The sequence below is a fragment of the Saccopteryx bilineata genome, chromosome 8, assembly GCF_036850765.1.
Source record: "Saccopteryx bilineata isolate mSacBil1 chromosome 8, mSacBil1_pri_phased_curated, whole genome shotgun sequence".
Taxonomy (NCBI): domain Eukaryota; kingdom Metazoa; phylum Chordata; class Mammalia; order Chiroptera; family Emballonuridae; genus Saccopteryx; species Saccopteryx bilineata.
Genome location: NC_089497.1, coordinates 57226888 through 57250970, shown reverse-complemented (window position 1 = coordinate 57250970; position 24083 = coordinate 57226888). Strand labels below are relative to the sequence as shown.

Sequence of the window (24083 nt, the reverse complement as noted above, 5' to 3'; positions counted from 1 at the left end):
GTTTTTCTGGGGAAATGACATTAAGTGGAGCCCAGATAAGAGTCCCAGGTGGGAAAGAGCTTCATGTGTCCAAGGAACTAAAAACAAAGGTACATTACAGCGGGTGAGTCAGACCAGACACCCTGCTCAGGTTGCCAGGAGTCAGGCTCCAGCCTATAAGAAATAACACTGGCTTTGTTTTTCAGAATTCAGCTTCTTTCTGACCATGGGCACCCACCACCACAGTGCATTTGTGCCCGAGTCATTAGTAATAGGATGCCTCTGGTCCTCAGTCCCCATGGATGAGTCATTTCTGTCTTGTCTGAAAGGCTCCTTCTCAGCCACACTTGGCCCAGGGGAATCTTCTGCAAGGCTGTAGACTCCTGCCCACCCACACGTACCCCAGTCAGGGTCTTGAGTGAAGTGGGACCACATTGTTCTTTCTATCTATCGTCTATCTATTGTCTATCTATCTAGCCAGCCAGCCAGCCAGCCATTCTTTCTTCTCAGCACCAGAAATCACTTTTCTAATATGGGGAAGCCACTACCCTGCTCACCCTGCTCCTCTCAACCCCTCTTCTTCCACAACCACAATACCACTCCTGCAATTCTTCTAAGTTCTCCGAAGGGCTTCTTCACTTTGAAAAACAAAACTTGCAGGCCACTTCTGCTATTGGCCCATGGCTCCCCTGACATGCACAAATGTAGACCCAGCGAAGTGCCAGCTGACTTGGACAGGAAAGATGAAAATAATCTAAGGAAATATCTCAAGATAGTATCCACCCCATGAGGCTGGAGGAGGGCGGGGTCTGCAACAAGCTATGTGGCCTGCACTCACTTGCTCTCTCCGCAACTAGAACACCATGCACACATACAGGCGTGCACACACACGCGTTCATGCACAGTGTCGCATGTGCACACACACCCCTCTCCCACAGCCTTCCCAACAGGGTCCCAGCCTCTCATGGCTTCTCCCTTGCTGCCTCACTCCTCTCCTCTCCTCCTTCTAGGGGTTGGTACCTCCTATTATGCTGTAGCCGTGGTCAAGAGGAGCTCCAACCTGACCATCAACACCCTGAAAGGCGTGAGGTCCTGCCACACGGGCATCAACAGGACGGTGGGATGGAACGTGCCCGTGGGCTACCTGGTAGAGAGCGGCCGGCTCTCGGTGATGGGCTGCGACGTGCTCAGAGGTGAGGCCTTCCGGCAGGCAGAGCTCCTCCAGGGGCTCTGGGCACCCTCCTGCCTCATCCCTGCTCTCCCCTCCCAGGGCAGCCTCCCTCCAGGCTCACCTTCATCTTGCATCTACTTTAAGGAACAGCACACTCCCACCTCTCCCAGGGGCCGCCCAGACACCCAGCGGTGGTGTCACTTCCATGCTGGCCAGCCCCGGGTTGCCACCAGTTCAGTTTCTGTTTAAGGCCCCACCAAAGCACTGGACTCTCGCTCCCTCGTCCACTGTCCTGGCAGCCTGGGCCCAGCCCACATCGGGAGGAGGTCAATCACCAAAGAGCGCTCTCACCTGGGGGAGCCTGGTCTCAGATGCTATCTCCAGAAATGTGTCCTCAACTTCACAGTCAGAAACTATTTCTTCATGACCCAGACAAGCTGTGGACTTGTACCCAGAAAGCTCACAAGCAGCTAATCAGATTCACTGCTCTCTGATTTATCTGCAGTGAGGATGGGGCTGTCGTGCAGACAGGAAGTTCTGTAGAAGGGAGTTGAGAGTGATCTGAATGAGGAAGCTGAGGATGAAATGCGAGAAATAACACTGGCTTTGTTTTTCAGAATTCAGCTTCTTTCTGACCATGGGCACCCACCACCACAGTGCACTTGTGCCCGAGTCATTAGTAATAGGATGCCTCTGGTCCTCAGTCCACACGGATGAGTCATTTCTGTCTTGTCTGAAAGGCGAGACGGGAGTCAGGTGAAGGCCTGAGGGTCCCAGCTAAGAGCCCTGAGCCCTCATTCTGGCAGCCTGAGCTTCTGAAGCCCTGCTTTTCATGCTCTGGGCTGCTTTTCCTGGTGACTGGCTGGCCACCCAGCTGTGTCAATCTCTCCACAGGGGACACTGAGTTGGCCCCTGACACATGACAACCACATTCTCAAACTGACCTCTTGGGATCATACCATCCCCTTCAAGTAGTTAGGGGTGTCCCCAAGTCCTTTGTCCATAAGGATGCTGCCTCCTGGTTTGCTCCATGGCCACCAGCGCCCTGGGGGTGGGGGTGGATGAGGGAGTCTGCAGGAGGAACAATGGTCTCTGAAATCTCTGACTTTGCTGTCAAATAGATGTGGGTTTAAACCCAGGCTCCACATGATCTGCCCTCTGAGAGGTCACTCTGCCTCTTTGAACTTCAGTTTCCTCATCTTGTAAAGTGAGAAAAACAACTACAGTGCCGTGAGGTTGGGAGGACCGAGAGGGTTCACACATTGTCTTCGCACAGTGCGTGGTGTGTGAGCTCACTCAGGGAGCGGTAGTTATTGTGAGTTCAACCTCTTGGCGGCCACCTCACCATTGTGCGCCCACATGCATGCATGTGTCACATTACACACACTGCATACACACGCATACACTGCCCCACTCAGCCCCAAGCACTGTGTCACCCACCACAACCCACAAAGCCTGGAAGCCGTGGCCCCACAGACGGTGGCTGGGTGTGGGTGATCTGTTGGGCACTCAGCACCTCTATTATATGTCTTCCCTCCACCCCGGGGAGGCTGCAGAAATGACCAGGAAAGGGAGCCCGTCCTGGAGAGCTCAGTCTAGCTGGGTGACAAGCAGGATGTGACTGGCATCCTGCTCACCCTGCATGACACCGGAGTGCCCTCAGCACAGGACAAATATTTGTCAAGAGGGTGGCCACTGGGCCTCAGGGCGGGCAGGGGCCTGGAAACCACAGATTCGACCTCTTCATGCTTCACACCTTCCTCTCCTCCACTTCCCTCCCCTCCCCGTTTGGAGAAGTGCTGTCTATCAAATTGTCTATACTGCTTAAGTAATTACTTCTTTCCCCGCTTTCACTGGTTACCTGTACTGATTTTGAAATCAAGCCCTCAATGAGAACAGTATCTAGTTCCTATCTGGTTGTTCTGTATGGCCATTTTGGGGTAAATGTTTCATTTCCCTGAGCCATTTTTGAATAACAACAGTCACTTCCCAATGACCACACATTTGTGGCCCCAGTTTGGGGATCACTGACTGGATCCAGTTCTCCACTTTTGCTCAAACTGAAGCCTGAAGGGTCCAGCCCTATCACCGGAGACCCCAGCCCTCCACTGCAGCCTCAGTTTCGGGAGCCCTTCCTCAGGGACAGGGACAGGTGTTTGACCCTGCTGTGCAGCTGGCTGACCTCCCTCTACCTCCTTTCCGCAGCTGTCAGCGAGTATTTTGGGGGCAGCTGCGTCCCTGGGGCAGGAGAGACCGGTTATTCCAAATCCCTTTGCCGCCTGTGCCGAGGCAATGACGCTGGGGAGGGTGTGTGTGACAAGAGCCCCCTGGAGAGATACTACGACTACAGCGGAGCTTTCCGGTGAGAGGGGAACGCCTTCTGGGCGGGGCTGGCGCCCTCCGCAGCTGAGTCAGGGCTGAGGTCTTTTCCCCACACGAGCTGGGGAAAAATACTTGGGCCCAGAGGGCCCTGGGGGAGTGCCACTGTCTGCATCACATCAAAGCGCCCTTTATATAGTTCTTGTGCCCTGGTTGATTTAAAAATATCAAGCCGGAATACGCCAGACTGGATTTGCTCATAAATCAATATGTTTGGTATATTTAGAGAGGTGGGAACTCAGAGGGAAGAAAATGACCAAACCGCCTTTTGCCACTCTCGCGTCCCCATGGCCAGTCTTGTGTCCCCATGCTGGTGTCCCAGAGCAGCAGGGAGGGCGGAGGGGTGGGGGAGGGCGGCAGGGACCCTCCAGTTCAGGCTGGCACTTCCGATGAGGCTGCAGTGGATCTAAGAGAGTCTCTCACATATGTGGTGACCCTCCACCTGTCTATAAGTGAGGAACCGTGCTCAGCAGGGACTGGAACGGAAGCCTGCCGAATCCCTAACTGCCCGGCCTCAGTGTTGCCATTGGAGCCGGGAGCCTGCTAGGTCCACACTCTGGGCTGGGGTGTGGGGAAATGTAGTGTTTAGCACAGAGAGAAACAGTCCTCTGTCCTCCAGCCAGAGACTGTCACCCACCCCCCTGCTCCTGGGCTCCTGGGGTCACCCCCAGTCCAGACCCTGCTTACTTGCTGGCTGTGGAGACCCAGACATCCCCTTTGCCCAGTTGGCCCTGGCCTGCCTCCCTCACTGGGCAGTGACATATAAAGAACCCCTAAAAGTCCGGGTCCCTTCCTCTCAGGGTTTTGTTAGGGCATGAGGAGGTCAAGTGTGGGCCCTGCCTCAGGACAGGGTCGTCTTCAAACGCCCCCAGCAGGGAGGCGGCTGCAGCCCTCCGGTCAGGTCAGGCCCACGGGCAGGCGGACGGAGCTAAGGGTACAGAGCTCTCCCAGCGGAGCTGCTGTCGCACCCCCGCCTCCCAGGTGATGAGGTTAGGGAGGCTCCACGACTTGGCAAAGCCACACAGACAACTGGAACCCATGTTCCCCCAAGACCCACCCGCACGGGCCAGGCCAGACCTCAGAGGTGGGGGAGGGCTGCGGGCTGGCGCTCAGACCCTCCCGGCTCACGGGGTTCTCCTCCGCAGGTGCCTGGCGGAAGGGGCCGGGGACGTGGCCTTTGTGAAGCACAGCACTGTGCTGGAGAACTCGGACGGTCAGTGGGGGGCCAGCCGGGCCGGGCGCGGGGCGGGGAGGCGGGGTGCTCAGCAATGGAGTTCAAACTGCTCGCAGCCAGGGGCCCAAGGGCGCAGCTCTGAGCTGCCCTGACTGCCTAAGGCGCTGCATTCTGTTCCCACTTGAAGACTAGGCTCCACTTTTCCAAAAGTGTGCCTTCCCTTCCTGGCATTTTTCTCTCATCTGAAGAAGCCACCTTTTTATCCCTGGATGAAGTGTTATGTGTTGACCCATTATATCATTGTCATTTAATTTTTTTTTAATTTTGAAATAACTGAGCTTCAGAAAAGTTGCAAGAATAATTCAAAGGACTCCCTTTTATTCTATCCTTTACCAAGATACTAACTTTTAGCACTTGCCACATTGACTTATTATTCTTTCTATATATATGCACGTGTTCTTTCTGCACCAGGTGAGAGTATGCTTGCCTGCTCACACCCCCAGCACTGCAGTGTCTCCTCAGACTGGGGAGGTGTGAACCTCTCTGCAGTGCCGTCATCAGACTCGGAGAGTGTAACACTGACACCATCCTGTTACCTACAGTCCAGATTTTAGATTTACTAATTGTCCTAATTCTGTTGTCTGCAGCAATATTTTTTATGTCAGGACCTCATGTAAGATTACACTTGGTATTTAGTTATCAGACTTTTCAGTTTTCTTTAACTTTTTGAGTGTCAAAAAATTTTTTTTGTGACACTGACATTTTTGAAGAGTCAGGCTTGTTATTATATAGAATGAACCCTAATTTGAATTTACCCATGACTCTTTTTTTTTAATTGGGGTAAAATTTATATACAGCAAAAATGCATCCTTTTTGAAGTGTAGTTCTATGACTTTTGCCAAAAACACACAGTTGTGTAACCACCACCACAATCAAGATGGTGACTGACAGACGCTTCACCCAGAAGTCCTCCCACCCACCCTGGCCGCCACCAATCAGACTTTTGTCTCTATAGTTTTGGCTGTTCCATAACATCTGAACATTGTCCATTTTTAAAAATAATTATCTTTTTTTTTAATCTTTGCCTTTTGAATCAGAAGGTCCATCCCATATTCTGACATTCATGAAGGCAAACCATATGAGCCAGACTTGAGGAGCAGAAGGAAGTGATCTAACAAAGAAGGAAGCACCTGGGGGTGTCCCCAGAGCAGGACAATCCTGTGAAAACAGGCAGCAGGGACCTGGGCCCCAAGAGAAGTTCAACAAAGGAGAATTTGGAAGGTGGAGAAAGAACAGGGATGTATTTGGTTAAAATCGGCACTTTTAAAATTTTGATGGTAATCTAAGGAAATCTAAGGGAGTAATTTTTTTATGATTTCTTTAGTGTCTTACTACAACTCTTAGGTAGACAAGGCAAATCCTGTCATACCCATCTTTCTTTTTATTGGATTTACTGGGGTGACATTGGTTAATAAGATTATATAACTTTCAAGTACATATCATCCATATATTATGCGTTCACCACCCACCGTCTAGTCTCCTGTCACCCTCGGAGCCTTCACTCCTGTCCGCCTCTCCAGGCCCCTCCCCCTCGGGGAACCACCCTTCTGGTACCTGTGTCTAAGAGCTTTGTTTGTTTGTTTTGTTGGTTCATTTGTTGTTTTCTCTTTCTTATCCCACATGAGTGAAATCATACGGTTCTTGACCTTCTTCATCTGACTTATTTTGCTTAGCATGGTAATCTCAAAGTCCGACCATATTGTTGCAAATGGTAGTATTTCATCTTTTCCTACGACTGAGTCGTATCTCATCGTATGTGTGCACCACATCTTCTTTATATGATCATCCATCTAAGGACACTTCGTTGTTTCCATGTCTTAGCTACCGTGAATAATGCTGCAGTGAATGCAGAGATACATACATCTTTACAAATAATTTTTTTTTTTTTTTGTATTTTTCTGAAGCTGGAAATGGGGAGAGACAGTCAGACAGACTCCCGCATGCGCCCGACGGGGATCCACCCGGCACACCCACCAGGGGCGATGCTCTGCCCACCAGGGGGCGATGCTCTGCCCCTCCGGGGCGTCACTCTGCCGCGACCAGAGCCACTCTAGCGCCTGGGGCAGAGGCCAAGGAGCCATCCCCAGCGCCTGGGCCATCTTTGCTCCAATGGAGCCTTAGCTGTGGGAGGGGAAGAGAGAGAGAGGAAGGAGGGGGTGGGGGTGGAGAAGCAAATGGGCGCTTCTCCTATGTGCCCTGGCCGGGAATCGAACCTGGGTCCCCCGCACGCCAGGCCGACACTCTACTGCTGAGCCAACCGGCCAGGGCCCAAATAAATGTTTTCAAAGTTTTCAGGTAGATGCCCAGAAGAGAGATTTACTGGGTCATATAGTAGTAATTTTTTAAAGAATATTCACACAAAAAGATTGGTAAGAGCTAAAGAATGGAACTGACATAAGTGTCTGAAGTAGTGAAGCAACAAGACTTTAATTGTCCCTCATCGGTGGAGAAGGGGAGCGGTGGGTCGGAATGCCTGAGGGATGCATTTGTCTCAAGGGAAGGCCAGATGCTCCCCGAGTCTGCGAGTCTGCGAGTCTGCACGGGTGGTTTACCGCAGATTAAAAACAGGGAGAAGGCAGGGAGTGGGGAGAGAATGACACTGAATAACTGAGAGTGCTGTAAACGATTGCAGTCATTAAAAGTGAACTGTATGGGGTTTTCCAAACTGTTACTCTTGGTTTGGGGTTTTGCTTTTTAAACAGCTTCCAGGTGAACTGAGTTTTCAGGATCCCACAAATTATCTTTTCTCCTCCTTATTTTAAAATTAGTCTTCTTAATTTTCCTATTTGGTGTCAACATCACTCTTTCAAGCAAATCTTGTTTTCTATTCTAAATGAGTTTTATGGAAAGTTTCCAGTAATGTGGAAAATTACTTTAAAAGGACAAATGGAAAAAATAGGATGCAAGCTTGCCTATCAAGGATGTCCTTAACCATACTTAAAATGGTTAGAAACTAGAATAGAAAGAAGGACTTGGAAGAAATATACCAAAATATTAATAGTTGAATTACTATGTAGGTGAAGCTTTGAAGAATTACCCTTTTCTCCCTGGGACACCGTCCTGGGTGGATTCTGTCAGTCTGTCTTCACCTTGGCACCCTGCCCTGTCCTCTGCTCGGAGGCAGATTTAGTGCCTGATGGTACATTGTCCTCCCTCTGTGTGAGCTTCTCTTACTCTCTTACTCTTTTTACCTTTAATAAATGTTTTGTGCATATGTGTTATATTATTACTTCAAGTCCATTTTATTAGTAGAAATTAGTGAGAGGTAGAAAATGTAAGAAAGTAGACACAGGCTATTGAGACCTCAGGTCTTGTAGAGCCACCAAGCTCCTGTTCATTCTGAGTTCTGGGTCTCACCTCCTTGTCAAGTCTCGGTCTCACCTCCTGGTGAAGTTCTTGTTCTCACCTCCTGGTCAAGTCTGGGTCTCATCTCCTGGAAGTTTCTTTTCACTGTGGGTCTGTGGCCCCTGACACCCTAACTTCCCCCCAAGCTCCCTTTCATGGGCTGTCCCTGAGGCCCTCCTAAGAACCCCCCACCCTCCACTGGACAAGATGTGGCTCACCAGAGGCTTCTCAATTTCCCAGGAAAGACCCTGCCCGCCTGGGGCCAGGAGCTGCTGTCCCGGGACTTCACACTGCTGTGCCTGAATGGCAGCCGGGCTGACGTCACCGAGTGGAGACAGTGTCACCTGGCCCGGGTGCCCGCTCATGCCGTGGTGGTCCGGGCTGACACTGACGGAGGCCTCATTTTTCAGCTGCTCAATGAAGGCCAGGTGAGTTCAAGGCTCCCCACCCAGCCGCTGGAGTGGTGCTGGACCTTCTTGCTTCTCACCAGGGTGGGAGCTCAGGGCAAGAGCCATCCTGAAGCTGGGCTGGTCAGACCGGGAGGGACCCTCCCCTGAGACACACCCCGGCTGGAGACCCAGGTCTCCGTGGTGTCTATCCAACCTCAGGCCTCGTCCGTCCTCAGGGACAAATTATCCTAGCTGGCTCTTAAAAGCAAAACTGGAACATATGAACAAATAAATAAAATGACAAAACGAATATGTGTCCAAGTACATCGTTAATTAAATGTGGTGAATAATACTTTGCTAAAACCACTGCTTACAAGAGCAGCGAGTTCCTGGCTGCTGGCACACCAGCTTTACTTAGCTTTGCCATATCCGTGCCCCACGGCTGCGCCCCCTGCTGTGCTCAGTGCCGTCCCCACCTGGGCCAGGAGTCCTGTGTGCAGTCAGCTGAGTGCGGCAGGGTGGGGCGCACTGGGGAGCACAGAGGAAGGAGGGAGGGGGCATCACCTGGTCCTCAGGGTGGGCAGCTGCCCTGAGGGCACAGGAAGAAGACTGTGGTGGCTGAATGGGGAAGAAGGGAAGCACCCCTGCAGCCCCTCACCAGCCCTTCCCCTTGACACATAGCATCTGTTCAGCCATGAGAACAGTAGCTTCCAGATGTTCAGCTCTGAGACCTATGGCCAGAAGAACCTGCTATTCAAAGACGCTACCTCCGAGCTGGTGCCCATCGCCACACAGACCTACGAGGCATGGCTGGGCCCTGAGTACCTGCATGCCATGAAGGGTTTCCTCTGTGACTCCAACCGTAAGTCCGCCTGTCTCTCCTCCTGCGGCTCCAGCCCGGCCTGACTGCACGACCGGCAGGGCTTTCCGGAGAGGTGGCCAGGGAAGGGCGCCACCCCGGGAGGGGAACCTGTGCTTCCACTGCCCTGCTTCTGGGGGGTGGGGTCCAGGTCATCAGGGTCTGTCTTGGGAAGGGTCTCCTCAGCGCTCCACCCTGAAGTCATCAAGTCCCATCTTTCTCCCTCCACATTGCCTTATTCCTCCTTCTCTGACCCATGGTCACTGCCTGGCGCAGGTGTGACCCCTCCCGCCATGGGCACTGCCTGGCGCAGGTGTGACCCCTCCCGCCATGGGCGCTGCCTGGCACAGGTGTGACCCCTCCCGCCATGGGCACTGCCTGGCGCAGGTCTTACCCTCCCGCCATGGGCACTGCCTGGCGCAGGTGTTACCCCTCCTGCCATGGGCACTGCCTGGCGCAGGTGTGACCCCTCCCGCCATGGGCACTGCCTGACGCAGGTGTGACCCCTCCCGCCATGGGCACTGCCTGGCGCAGGTGTGACCCCTCCCACCATGGGCGCTGCCTGGCGCAGGTCTTACCCTCCCGCCATGGGCGCTGCCTGGCGCAGGTGTGACCCCTCCCGCCATGGGCACTGCCTGGCGCAGGTCTTACCCTCCCGCCATGGGCACTGCCTGGCGCAGGTCTTACCCTCCCGCCATGGGCACTGCCTGGCGCAGGTCTTACCCTCCCGCCATGGGCACTGCCTGGCGCAGGTCTTACCCTCCCGCCATGGGCGCTGCCTGGCGCAGGTCTTACCCTCCCGCCATAGGCGCTGCCTGGCACAGGTGTGACCCCTCCCGCCATGGGCACTGCCTGGCGCAAGTCTTACCTCCTCCACCCATGGGCACTGCCTGGCGCAGGTGTGACCCCTCCCGCCATGGGCACTGCCTGGCGCAGGTGTGACCCCTCCCGCCATGGGCACTGCCTGGCGCAGGTGTGACCCCTCCCGCCATGGGCACTGCCTGGCGCAGGTGTGACCCCTCCCGCCATGGGCACTGCCTGGCGCAGGTGTTAACCTCTCATGAGAACTACCACAGAGTCTACAGAAGGGCTTCCTGCCTCCAGCCCCCAACCCCATGTATCCTTCGCCCACAATCAGGGAAATGGAGTGCCACTGAGCTAGATACACGGCAGCCGTAATCTCCCTCCAGCCCCAGGAAAGAGTACAGTTACTCCGTTTCTATGTAAGGATATAGGATCAGGTGGTTACATGACTTACCCCTCATTGCTAATGAAGGAAAAGCCAGAATTTCCCTTGGGTCTGACTCTAAGCTCTTCCTACCGCGGTACCAGCCCCCACGGGCCCCACCCCACATGCCATGCTCAGGGCGGCCCCTGAAGCAGGTGAGTGTGCGGTGACCACGTGCTCACACTCACACAGGGCTGCCCCACTACCTGCACTGGTGTGTGCTGTCTACCCCTGAGATCCAGAAGTGTGGGGACATGTCTGTGGCCTTCAGCCGGCAGAGGCTCAGGCCGGAGATCCAGTGTGTGTCGGCTGAGTCCCCCCAGAACTGCATGGAACAAATCCAGGTGGGGCTGTGACCAGAGGGGCAGAGCGGGCCCTGTGGGTGAGCGAGGGTAGTGCCTGGGATGGTCCGCACCCCTCCCCCTGCCCCACCTCTTCTGGAGGTCACAGGGCAGGCTGGGGAGAAGAAGGAAGGACCCACAGGACCAGCCACCCACCTCAGGGAACAGGGCAGAGGGGGACCGTTTCCCCTGGGGAGCCCAGGGGCTCCTCCTCACTGGGTGGGTGGCCCAGCTTGGCCCTGGTTGACCCTCTGGCCTTGGGCAAGCCCTTCCCCTTTCTGCTTCAGTTTCTTCTTGTGCACGCCAGGTGTGGGCTTATATCGTTGTCTGCTAAACATTTTGACAGCAACTTGCAGTCAGAAATACATTTTACATCAATCACAGTATGGTACACAAAACTTTTCTTTCAGACGTATATGTTAAAAAAATTCTTTATATAGAGAGACATGAGATAAAACAGTACTTCCCCTTACTAAGTAAAATGCATGCTGATAGTTTCTGTTCTATTATATTCTAGTCTTTTTTTTAAGCGAGAGAGACAGGAAGGGAAAGAGATGAGAAGCATCAACTCATAGCTGCATCACTCTAGTTGTTCACTGATTGCTTCTCATGTGTGCCTTGACGGGGGCGGGGGACCTCAAGCCAAGCCAGCAACCTTAGGCTTCAAGCCAGTGACCTTTGGACTCGAGCCAGGGACAGCAACCTTGGGATCATGTGGATGATCCCAGTTCAAACCAGTGGCCCAAGCTCAAGCTGGTGAGCCTGTGCTCAAGCCAGTGACCTTGAAGTTTTGAACCTGGGACCTCAGCATCCCAGGTCAACCCCCTATCCACTGTGCCACCATGGGTCAGGCTCTAGTCTTCTTTTTTTATTTTTTAAACACTTGTCATGACCCATTACATTATTTGGCATCCACTAATATGCTTGCCACCGGCAGTTAAAAGCACTGGTTGTGGTCTCAGAGGTCCCTTCCGCTCTGTCCTGCTTCTCTGACTGGAGATGGAGGCCGGGATTAGGGGGCAGCCTGAGGTCCTGCAGTCAGGGATGAGGTCTCACCATGGCCACAGGTGTCCCAGCAGCTCTTGGGTTCCTGGACTCCTCCCCTCCTGTTTTTTAAGAGCAAGTAGGTGGGACCTGGTCATGAGGAGCTCTTTTCAAGGTGGTCCCCAAGTGCAGGCCAGACCGCAGCCTCTCAGGAGTGCCCACCCTGCCTCCGCGCTTTACCCCTCAGCCTGGGCGTCACCTTCACAGGCCCTGAGACTGCTTCCTTTTAAGACCGGGTCATTCACCCACTTGTACACACATTGAACAAATATGCCTTGCTTTACACCTACGCTGTGTGCCCGCCTTTGACCGGGTGCTAAGGATACGGAACAGTGCCCCAGACCTCCAAGGGCTGGAATTCCATGGGGAGAACCCATACCACACAAGAGGACTGGGATCATGCTAGGTTCTGCTCAGGAGACCATCATCACCAGGAGACCGTCTCCTGGCAACAGGATACACTCAGAAAACGCTGGAAGAACGACATGAACACCCGTGAACACGAGTGTTGGTGGGGCTGGTTTCAGGCCTCTGGTCCAGGAACCCTTCTTGCCCACACATCTTCACAACAAGAAGAAGGGGTTGATGGTTCAGGACGGGGTCGTCAGGGGAAAGGAGCCTGCGAGTCCCCAAGAGACCTGGCTCTGGTACCTCCATCAGATCCTGACACTCATAGCCACCCTCTAGCCCACCCCAGCCTGGCCACTCTTTCTGTCCCCATACAGGCTGGGAAAATTGATGCTGTGACCCTGAGGGGCGAGGACATTTACACAGCGGGGAAGACATACGGCCTGATCCCAGCGGCTGGGGAGCAGTACGCCCGTGAGTGCAGGGCCAGGCTGCTGACTGTGGCCGGGAGGGGGTTGATATTTTCATGTATGTATAAACTGCCCCCATGGCCATTTTCAAGAGCTCTAGCTGTCTCCCTCAATGCCTCTGTCCTGGGCCAGCTGCTGTCTGTCCCAAGCAAGACCCCCTGCCCCAGGCCTCAGTGTTCCCATTCAGTTCTTGAAAATCTGGCCCCAATCTGCAAACTTCCTGCAGAGGGTCAGAGAGTAGGCACTTTAGTCTTTTCAGGCCACATAAGATTCTACCTCATAGTCTTCTTTTTTTAACAACCCTTAAAAAATATAAAAGCCATTCTTTTTTTTTTTTTTTTTTTTTTGTATTTTTCTGAAGTGAGAAGCAGGGAGGCAGAGAGACAGAGTCCCACATGCGCCCGACCGGGATCCACCCGGCATGCCCACCAGGGGGCGATGCTCTGCCCATCTGGAGCGTTGCTCCATTGCAACCAGAGCCATTCTAGCGCCTGAGGCAAAGGCCACAGAGCAGGAGTTGGGAACCTTTTTGGCTGAGAGAGCCATAAACACCACATATTTTAAAATGTAATTCCATGAGAGCCATACAACGACCTGTGTACATTACGCATTATCCAATAAATATTTGGTGTTGTCCCAGAGGACAGCTGTGATTGGCTCCAGCCACCCGCAACCATGAACATGAGCAGTAGGAAACAAATGTATTGTAATACATGAGAATGTTTTATATTTTTAACATTATTTTTTTAATTAAAGATTTGTCTGTGAGCCAGATGCAGCCATCAAAAGAACCACATCTGGTTCACGAGCCATAGGTTCCCGACCCCTGCCATAGAGCCATCCTCAGCGCCTGGGCCAACTTTGCTCCAATGGAGCCCTGGCTGCGGGAGGGGAAGAGAGAGACAGAGAGGAAGGAGAGGGGGAAGGGTGGAGAAGCAGATGGGCGCTTCTCCTGTGTGCCCTGTCTGGGAATTGAACCCGGGACTTCCACATGCCAGGCCGATGCTCTACCACTGAGCTAACCTGCCAGGGCAAAGCCATTCTTACCTTGTAAACCAGGCCATACAAAAAGAGGCTGAGTCATTTCGACCCGACGAGAGGCCTCCCTGGCCGGCCTCTTCCAGCTTGATTGTGTGGCTCACAGAAGGTGGCCCACCTTCCTGTCTGCTCAGGCACGCCCCAGCAGGGGCCTGGGCTCTCCAACAGTGACCTCAGGTCCCCCCTTCCACCTGGATGTGAAAAATCTCTGGGCTTAGGAAAAAACGCTTCTGCAGCCTCAGCTGTGCCTCCACCTTTTTCCTGAAGGGGAGAAAAATACCACCTGTGTGTAAGGAACGAAAGAAATCCCTCTGGCAAGAACTGTTAGTGGGGCACAGGCTGGGGGCTGCTGCCGGACGTGCTCCCTGCACACCCCCAGCCTGTGCAGCCGCTGGGGCCTGGGCACCAGGCAGAGAGGGGGGGGGGGCCTGGGGAGGTGCCCCGGTGCTTGCCTCTCTGAGGCCAGGAAAGCACAGATGAGGGGTCTCACTGGTGTCCCCTTCCCCCAGCGGAGGACAAGAGCAACTCGTACTTCGTGGTGGCAGTGGTGAAGCGGAACAGCTCCAACGCCTTCTCCCTGAACGAGCTGCGAGGCAAGCGCTCCTGCCACTCGGCCTTCGGCAGCCCCGCCGGCTGGGACATCCCCGTGGGCGTCCTCGTGCGGAGGGGCTTCATCCAGCCCGAGGACTGCGACGTCCTCACAGGTGCCATGCTCTGTGGGAACCCAGATGCACAGAATGTCCTTTGGGGTAGGCTGGGGTCGAGGACCCTCTTCCAGCAGAGCCCCACGGAAGGCAGCCCCGGAGAGGTTTCCTGTTCTGCTGTGACGTTCCCCTTGCTCTTGGGAAAGACAGGAAATCTTCTCAGCCACGCAGGCCAGTCCGGGGTATCTGGTGGCTGTACGAGGGTGCCGTGGTGCCCTTACCCACTCACTCTCCCGGAGTGGAGCTGGCCCCAGTGGTCTTGGGGAGCAGGGGTGCATGGGGTCTGGGCTTATCACCGTCAGTCACCGGCTGCCCCCACCCCCCAGCAGCCCTGGGCGTCTGGGGACCCATTGGAAAATAGCCGTCCATCTGTATAAGTGCTGAAGAGACACTTTCACCAAGCACCCACCATATGCCATCCGTGGGCCCTCCCCACGCGTTAAATCGTGCACAGTCTTGGTGAGAGGAAGGCAGGAGGAAGCTGACAAAATCCTTGTGCTGACTGCACACATCCCTCTATCCTGGCTGGCACCTCAGGAAAAACGCTTTTCTCTCTAACCACCTCCACAAGCTCACAGAGGGGGTTGGGGTTGGCTGCTTCCACTTCGAAACAGCTGGGCAGTTGCTCTGACTGGGACAGAACAGCTTATGAGGTAGTGAGTTACCATGCCTGACAGCATCGTAGGGAAGACTGGTGACCCCTTTCAGAGCTTACCCGCGGATTCCTGTGTTCATCCTCCGTGTTCTCCCATCGCTGTGCTCCTCACAGGAGGAGATCGGCCACTCTGATCTGGGTAACCAGTAGAGCAGACAGGTGGCCTGAAGCCATAAGGGCAGGCAGGGTGGGCAGACATGTAGGGAGTGGCCCTCCCACCTTTCTGCGCCAGCCCCTTGACACGGCCTTTTCCCTGTGTCCCAGCGGTGAGCGAGTTCTTCAGTGCCAGCTGCATGCCCGTGAACAGCCCCAAGAGCTACCCGTCCTCGCTGTGTGCGCTCTGCGTGGGGGACGAGCAGGGCCGCAACAAGTGTGTGGGTAACAGCCAGGAAAGGTACTTCGGCTACAGCGGCGCCTTCAGGTACTCTGGTGGGCTTGGCCGGTGAGCTTGGGCCGGGCACAGAGGCTGGGACCCTCCTGCTGACGCCGGCTTTGGCTTCTTGTGTGGCAGGTGCCTGGTTGAGAATGCAGGGGACGTCGCCTTTGTCAAGCACACAACTGTCTTTGACAACACAAATGGTACGTGGTGGGGCTGGGGCTAGAGCAAAGCCAGATTCGGGGGGGCTTTTCCCATCCCCAGACACCAGGTGTTGCTGGGATTGGGGCCAAGCAGCAACGGGAAAGACTGAGTCTAGCAGTCTCTGTCCCTTAGGGGTCTCAGAGCCCCAAGAATCTCGTGGTAAGAACAGACCTCTGGCCACACATCCAGGAACGCGGGACACATGATAGTCTTTACTAATCTGGAGTCCAACTCCATTTCCACCAGAATGGTAGAAACTCAGTCTCAATCAATGTGGAGAGACCCCGTCTGGGATGTTTATGTGGCACCAAGGTGTGTGGGTGGGGTGGCAGGGGCCTCTCTCCACAGGGTCATCAGTTCACATCAGCATCCGGCCTTCAGTCCTGAGCAGGTCAGTGCCTGTGCGGGAAATCCTTCTGCAGCCCGAGGCCACGGGAGGCAGCACACACCCCCATTCACATCACAAGATGGTGTTCTCTAGAGTCACCTTCCCAGACGCCTTTCAGGAAAAAGACCTCAGGAACTCTGTGCTTCAGGAGCCCCTAGACCCACACCTGGGATCCAATCAGGGCTCAGGGCCCCTCACCACACACACATCACTTCCCTGCCATTCCTGTTCCCTCTCTCTCAGAGATTGTATTCGTTCTGAAGACTGGAGCTGCCTCCCTCCTATCATTTGCACTTTCTGCGTATACTGCCTACACCCAGGCTTTGAACCCCCACATGCTAGAGGCATGGTATTTTCCACTCTGTCCTAACACTTTTCTGCCCAGGAACTCTGTAGAAAAGCATAATGTGGCCCACAGGGGAGGTGGAGGCTGGTGAAGGGAAAGCAGGACATCCAGGGAGAAACATCGGGTAGTATCCCAAAGCCCAGACCCCACCCGCCTAGGAAGGTTACCACGGCGGCAGACCAGTTGCCCCAAATGCGCTGGGAAGAGCTTCGGGCCCTGTTGCCACAACTCCTGTCCCTTGTCACCGCCCCCCACCAAGACCCCTGGGGATATCTCCCGGGAGGAGGGTGCCAGAAATGGGAAGAGTGGGGATACCAAGTGAGTATATGGAGACATAAAAATACTGTGACTCCTGGCCCTGGCCGGTTGGCTCAGCGGTAGAGCGTCGGGCCTGGCGTGCAGGAGTCCCAGGTTCGATTCCCGGCCAGGGCACACAGGAGAAGCGCCCATCTGCTTCTCCACTCCTCCCCCTCTCCTTCCTCTCTGTCTCTATCTTCCTCTCCCACAGCCAAGGCTCCATTGGAGCAAAGATGGCCCAGGCGCTGGGGATGGCTCTGTGGCCTCTGCCTCAGGCGCTAGAGTGGCTCTGGATGCAACAGAGCGACACCCCAGAGGGGCAGAGCATCGCCCCCTGGTGGGCGTGCCGGGTGGATCCCAGTTGGGCGCATGCAGGAGTCTGTCTGACTGCCTCCCCGTTTCCAGCTTCGGAAAAATGAAAAAAAAAAAAAAATACTGTGACTCCCAAGGGCAGTGTTTCCCAGGAGGCCCTTGGACCACCTACCTGCTTCCAAATCACTGGGGTGCTGGTTTAAAACACGGGTTCCTAGGCCCCACGCTACACCCACTAAATAAGATTCTGCAAGTGGGGCCCTTGGAACTGCCTCTCATGGGTGCACACATAATTATATCCACATTGGTTTCAGAACTTCAGCTGTTAGAGCAGGAGGCCAACCCCCACCTTTAGGAACTCATTGCACCCTCAGGCCCGAGACCTGTAACACACAGCTGGGGTTCTTTGCCTGAGAGCGATTCAGACCCTCAAATTCTTCACCCATAAAATGGAAGGTGATCATATTTGCCTTGCGTTCCTGTTGTGAGGATAGAGCAGTGCTTGAAAAATGCCTGTCGCATAGTAGGTACTCCCTATTTCCTACGAACCGTAGCTCCTGCCAGCACTCTGGACACAGCGGGGCTCTCTCATTTTGGCAATCGAGCAGAGAAATTGAAGAATGGAGCATTCTGGGGAGCTGGCCAGACATGGCCCTCTCTCCCCAGCCCAGGGTGTGGGGGTCCAGGAGGAGAGCAGCCTCTCTCTCTCCCCACCCCCTCAGGCCACAATTCTGAGCCCTGGGCTGCTGCGCTGAGGTCAGAGGACTATGAGCTGCTGTGTCCCAATGGGGCCCGGGCCGAGGTGTTTCAGTTCGAAGACTGCAACCTGGCACAGATACCGTCCCATGCCGTCATGGTCCGGCCGGACACCAACATCTTTGCCGTGTATGGACTGCTGGACAAGGCCCAGGTGAGCCAGAGGCTGGATGACAGAGGTGACCAAGCCCCTGAGATACCTCAGTCTACCCGGAGCAGACCTCAGGAGAAATGGAGGCTGGCTGGGGGGGGGGGGGTCTGTGATTTTTCACTTAGCCGAGAATATCCCTCCAACCACTCTCCCCTCTGCCTCCTGCATTATTAATTTTCTCTTCCCAGCTGGGCCATTCTCATGCTGGTATTTCTGCCACCTTAAAAAACATCCTTCTTGGTCTCACATCTTTTGCAGCCATAATCCCATTGCCCTTTATAGCAGAACTCCTTCGGAGTCCTCTCTGCTCTGGAGCCTCCAAGTCTCTCCTCCTGGTCCCTCTGAAGGACGGAGACTATTCTAGACCAGCCCCCCCCCCCCCGCCCTGCATTGCCCCTGGCCAAGCGCTCAATGACAAGGACAGACTATTCTAGACCAGCCCCCCCCCCCCGCCCTGCATTGCCCCTGGCCAAGCGCTCAATGACAAGGACAGACTATTCTAGACCAGCCCCCCCCCCCTGCGTTGCCCCTGGCCAAGCGCACAATGACAAGGACAGACTATTCTAGACCAGCCCCCCCCCCCCCGCCCTGCGTTGCCCCTGGCCAAGCACACAATGACAAGGACAGACTATTCTAGACCAGTCCCCCCCCCCCCCGCCCTGCGTTGCCCCTGGCCAAGCGCACACTGACAAGGACAGACTATTCTAGACCAGCCCCCCCCCCCGCCCTGCGTTGCCCCTGGCCAAGCGCACAATAACTTCAAGTTCAGTGGCTGATGCTCAGTTCGCCTCTTCCTGACCTCTCAGCTGCACGGCCACGTCTCCTTCCCCTTGGGGTTCAGCTCCCTCATCCAGGAAGGACTCTCCCCCTTGGCTCCTGGCCCCCACCTGCCTGGCTCTCTGTCTACCTCAGTGGCCACTCCTCCCAGCTCCTTTGCTGGCTCCTCTTCATTTCCCAGGCTTGTCACTGCTGGAGCGTCCCAGGGTTCAACCCTAACCCGTCTTCTCTGCTGCTCCTACACACCTGTGGGCCTCATGCCGTCCCAGGCCATCAGCTCCCATCGATACACTGATGGCTCCTATATGCATCTTCAGTCCTGCTGCCATTCACCCTTCAGTCTCAGCCTACTTAACATTTCAACTGGCGTTTCTAACAGGCATCTCACACTGAGCGAGCAAGTCCCAGGTGCGACTCACTTCCTGACTCAGTCTTCCCCGCTTCAGCCTGCCCCTTTCCCCGGGGGTCATCTCGGACCCCACTCTTCCCTGTGCTCTCCGCCCAGTCGGTTTGCACACCCTGCTGACTGCACTTTCACAACACATCAAGAATTTGAAACCAGGCTGCCTGACAACAGGGCCCTGGTTCCTTACCCAGCCCCTCTCCGCACCGCCCCTCCTTTTCCCCGAAACGGGGAAATGACCTGGGGGTCACTCTGATGTGACCTGGGGGAGGACCCTGTGGATGACAGCTTTCATCAGATCCTCAAGAGGATCCTTGGATCCCCCTGAAAAGGTCGATAGCCTCTTTACCCCTTCTCACAGTGGCAGCTTCATCATCGCTTGCTCCAAATCCCCTTTGACTACAGGGGTTGATGAGCTGTCAAGCTCCTGAGTTCAAGTCGGAGTCTTGGCACCCCGAAACCCCCTGCTCTCTGGTTCACCATATGGAGAGCAATGACTGGCAGGCCGCCCCTGCGTGACCATTTGTGAGCCGGGTGAAAAACAGGTCTGTCTGTGGTGCCTCTAGGACCTGTTTGGAGATGACCACAATAAGAACGGGTTCAAAATGTTCGACTCCTCTGACTATCATGGCCAAGATCTGCTTTTCAAGGACGCCACAATGCGGGCGGAGCCTGTGCGGGAGAAAACCACGTACCTGGACTGGCTGGGCCTCGACTACGTGGCGGCTCTGGAGGGGATGCTGTCTCAGCAGTGCTCAGGGGCAGGTAGGCAGCCGCTGGGCGCTGGACTGCCCTGGATGGGCGGGGCCCCCCCACAAAGGAGGAGCGGGCGCCCTGCCCCGTTCCCCTGCATCAGTGGTTCAAGGTGGTCCAAGGGCCTCCTGGGAAACACTGCCCTCGGGAGTCACAGTATTTTTATGTCTCCATACACTCACTTGGTATCCCCACTCTTCCCGTTTCCAGCACCCTCCTCCCGGGAGATATCCCCAGGGACCTTGGTGGGGGGTTGACAGGGGAAAGGAGCTGTGACAACAGGGCCTGAAGCCTTTCCCAGCTCATTTGGGGCAACTGGTCTGCCGCCTTCAGGTAAAAGGGCTTTCTAGGTCATTACAAACAATCAGAGTGGAGTCTCTGGAGGGCCTGCACAGGAGGCTGCGGAGACTTCCAGCAGGAACCCTGGCTGTGGAACCAGACAGCCCTGGATGATGATAAATGCTAAAAATGATCTTCCAGAAAGGACGAGGCAACTACATAAATATACATGTGGCATAATTTTCAAAGGAATGAATATGTAAAGAAACCTGGGGAAAGAAAGATTGTGACAGCTGTAGAAAGAGGGAGCCTGGGTGAGTTGAGCAGGGAGGTGCGCTCGATGGGTCCAGCCAGAAGGCCTCAGGACCCTAACGCCTGTGTCCCACCCTCAGCGGGCACTGCCCCCGGGGCCAGCGCTGCCCTGCTGCTGCTGCTGCCCCCGCTGGCCCTCTCGGCGGGCCTCCTGCAGCCCTCCCTCTGAAGCAGCTCCTGGCAAGCCTCACCCTCCCTGGGAATGCAGACCTACTCGGAAATCTCTATAAACAAGGCTGTTCTCTTCAGTAACTCCGGCTCACACTCAGAGACGCGCAATGGGAGCGGGAATGTGACGCTGTGCTCTCCGAGATGTGATCCCGACACTGAAGTTCCTGTGATTGCTTCAAAGTAGATAGAATAAAGATGAATGTTAAAGAAAAGTCCCGCAACCTGGAGTTGGACGCGAGCGGGTCTCTGCGGCTAGAGCCCAGCCTCTGCCTCCCGGCACCGCCTGCCGCTGTGCTACCTGAGGCCTGCTGGCTGGCCTCCAGCCACAGCCCACCCACAGCGGGCGCTGCTTCCCTGCAGATCTGGGCTCCCCCCACATGGGGCCTCGCCAGGCTTGGGTTTGAAAAGGCCAGTTACCAAGGAAACAGGCTGAGCCCAGACTTCCCACACAGCCCTAGCTGCTGGAGTCATCCAGGGGGCCTGGTGAGATGACAGGACCCGCGGGCCCCTCCTCTGCTGGTTCCCACTTCCCCCTCCAGAGAATGGACACTGCACTTCCTGCACCCCCCCCCATCTGTCCTCAGTCCTCTCTGTTCCAGCCTCTCCAGCCTCCCACCTGTGGACAGGGTCTGTCCTCTCAGGCACCCACCAGAGGAGGCCACGGCGAGGCCTCTCCAGCCTCCCGCCTGTGGACAGGGTCTGTCCTCTAAGGCACCCACCAGAGGAGGCCACGGCGAGGCCTCTCCAGCCTCCCGCCTGTGGACAGGGTCTGTCCTCTCAGGCACCCACCAGAGGAGGCCACGGCGAGGCCTCTCCAGCCTCCCGCCTGTGGACAGGGTCTGTCCTCTAAGGCACCCACCAGAGGAGGCCACGGCGAGGCCCTCCACAGAGACCAGCTGCCGGGCACAGGCTGCTCCTCATTCTCTCTCCTGTGGCTTGGTGTGGCCCAGACCACTGGACCCCCGAATGTGCTGGGCTGGCAAGGGCAGGGAAGCCAGGGCTGGACCTTTGGGATGAAGCCTTCAAGGGCTTCCTTAGACAAGGGAAATGCTTCTCAGTTAGAATTTTTTAGGGATACGGGGCTTGATTCAGGGTTGGGAATCTAAAATTCTGTCTAAAAACCTGTCTGTTGTGGGGTAGGGGGGCAGGCCTTGGAACTAGACGTGCTGTTGCCCTGCCATTCGGGGGGTGCAGGTCCCAGGCTCTGCCCGGGAGTTAAACCCAGTGAGCAGGAGTCCCTCCTCCTGCATTATCTCCTCTTAGGCCCCATCTCAGATGACCCCTCCCCCCCCCCACCGTGGAACGCCCGCCACTGCACAGTCGCGCCTGTCCACCTGGCAGTCGTGGCTGCCTCCAGACCGAGAGGGTTGGCCCCACGGGCTGCCCAGGGCGCTCCAGGCCCCTTAACAGAAGGTGGCCCAGACTCCGAGCAGTGTGAGGACCTCTGAGGGGTTGGGAACGGCCGATGCCATTCTCTTTGTCAGAGGAGCCACAGGCCCAGGTGAGGTACTGACAGCAGCTCCAGCTCCTCACAGTGTGACCCGGGGATCTCCTCACCCAGCCCTGCACTAAGGGGACCTGCAGTCCACTCTCTCAAGGGGAAAGACCCCTCTTCCTGTCGCTGTGAGTCAGCAGGAAATGCCTGGAGAGGGTCCTCTCTCTACTCCATTGCTGCCAGGGTTGAGAAGCCAGAAAAGTTTCCAGAACTGCCAGCTCTTACTCTGAAGTTTGCTCCCTGGGAAAAGTAAGGAGAAGAAACAGGAGCAAGCCACCCTCGTCAGCAGGCGAGGAGCCGTGTGGGCCTGGAGCTATTTGCATCTAGTCTGCGGGGGCCTCAGGGACACTGATGACAAGCTGGGTTCCCAGTGCTCCGCCCCCAACTGTGGGCATGGGGACAGATCCTTCCCATCTCTCAGCAGCACAGGCGGCCCCTGGCAGCATCCTGCGGGGTCTTGGTCACCATGCTGGGGCAAAGCCCCACAACACACCGCAAGGGGCCAGGAGGAGCCGGCGTCTGCTGTCAAGCTTTGTATCCTCTTCGCTGGGGGAAGCGAATGATTCTTCTCTGACTTGATGATTGTTTAACCTTCTTTTAAAGGGATATTTGTGCAGTGAGAAGTGTATTTCAGTGTGGATACCCTGGGTCAGTATGCTGCCCAATGTGTGATGCCTGTATTGTGAGCCACCCAAGGTGTGACCTGCATGAGTGCTGTGTGACATTTGATTGTCAGATGATGGCAGGGGACCACCACTGTGCCAGTGCTTATAAAAGATGTTGGTTTGTTTTTTTCAATAAAGCCAAACAACCCTGCACCTGCTGAGGTTTGGATTCTGAAAGAAACTTTCTGCTGATGATTGGTTTTTGTCTTCTTAGGTGGTCAGAGGCCAACCTTCCCTGGGTCACTTCCCTGCCCAGAATGGCAGTTCCCACTCAGACCCCTGAGAACTAGAGTCAGGGACCAGGCTGGACCCCCAGCCAGTGAGGCCCTGACTCCTCTTCAATATGGACTGGTTCTCTGGCCCCCTCAACCTTCCTGGCATGTCCCAGCTGCCTCAACCCCGTCAGCCTCTTCTTGGGTGTCCACTCCTCCGGGGACTGGACACAGGGGAAGATGCAAACTTCTCCGCTGTCCCTGCCCTGTGTCTCCCAATAAGCCACCCACACCTTTTCTTTGGCAAGTTAGTTGCTAACTCACTGGAGTGGAGAAAAGAGGGGTCAGACCTCCAACAGTGGGAGCTCTCTGGCCGGTCCTGAAGGTTGATGGCCGGGCTGGTCTTGGCCAGCGCTTTGCTCTTACTTGAAGAATGTAGGTGTCTCTGCTCCGCTCTCTCACACCTCCTGGCCTTCAGTCTGTCACCCTCCCGCTCTCACGGCAGAGCTGGGTCTCACTCCCCACCGCACACAGGCCATTTCCCCGGGGGTCAGCCCATCATCGTGAAGCTGTGCGGCCTGGCTCAGTTAGTTCCAGCTCATCGTTCAGCTCTCCTGGTGCTGCCCCCGCCTCCTGCTCTGGGACAGTTACTTAACATCTGAACCCCATCGCCTCTTCTGAAATACAGGCAGAATAATAATATCCTCATGATGACCTTGTTGTGAAGATTGGATTTCATGACACGGAGAACACTCAGCACCATGTGTGGCACATCCCAGGTGCAGGGGAGATGGTCACTATGACTTGCTATTTATCTCTCCAGGAGCTTGTTTTTAGGGCTTAAGTTTTAAATTTCTGAGAGAGATCATTTGATTGGCCCATTGTGGGTCAGGTGTTTCCTGTGGAACCAAACAGCTCAGACCAGTATCTAGTGCAGGGGTCGGGAAACTTTTTGGCTGAGAGAGCCATGAATGCCACATACTTTAAAATGTAATTCCATGA

At 55.3% G+C, this 24083-nt stretch overlaps 1 protein-coding gene across 3 annotated transcripts in view; it reads left to right on the top strand.

Moving 5' to 3' along the window:
* Positions 1-23007, top strand: part of MELTF (melanotransferrin) — a 28626-nt gene extending 5619 nt beyond the window's left edge. The window contains exons 4-16 of one of the 3 annotated variants that reach the window (XM_066241159.1): positions 990-1172; positions 3356-3512; positions 4675-4742; positions 8349-8536; positions 9179-9359; positions 10777-10928; positions 12695-12791; positions 14335-14529; positions 15449-15578; positions 15696-15763; positions 17830-18017; positions 19761-19959; positions 20619-23007. In XM_066241159.1, coding sequence (XP_066097256.1) covers positions 990-1172; positions 3356-3512; positions 4675-4742; positions 8349-8536; positions 9179-9359; positions 10777-10928; positions 12695-12791; positions 14335-14529; positions 15449-15578; positions 15696-15763; positions 17830-18017; positions 19761-19959; positions 20619-20707 — 1895 coding nt within the window. In that variant the 3' untranslated portion in view covers positions 20708-23007. Of the gene's footprint in view, positions 1-989; positions 1173-3355; positions 3513-4674; positions 4743-8348; positions 8537-9178; positions 9360-10776; positions 10929-12694; positions 12792-14334; positions 14530-15448; positions 15606-15695; positions 15764-17829; positions 18018-19760; positions 19960-20618 lie in introns of all 3 variants that reach the window. The other 2 variants (XM_066241158.1, XM_066241160.1) reach the window with 2 other exon arrangements.
* The last annotated feature ends 1076 nt before the right edge of the window (positions 23008-24083 follow it).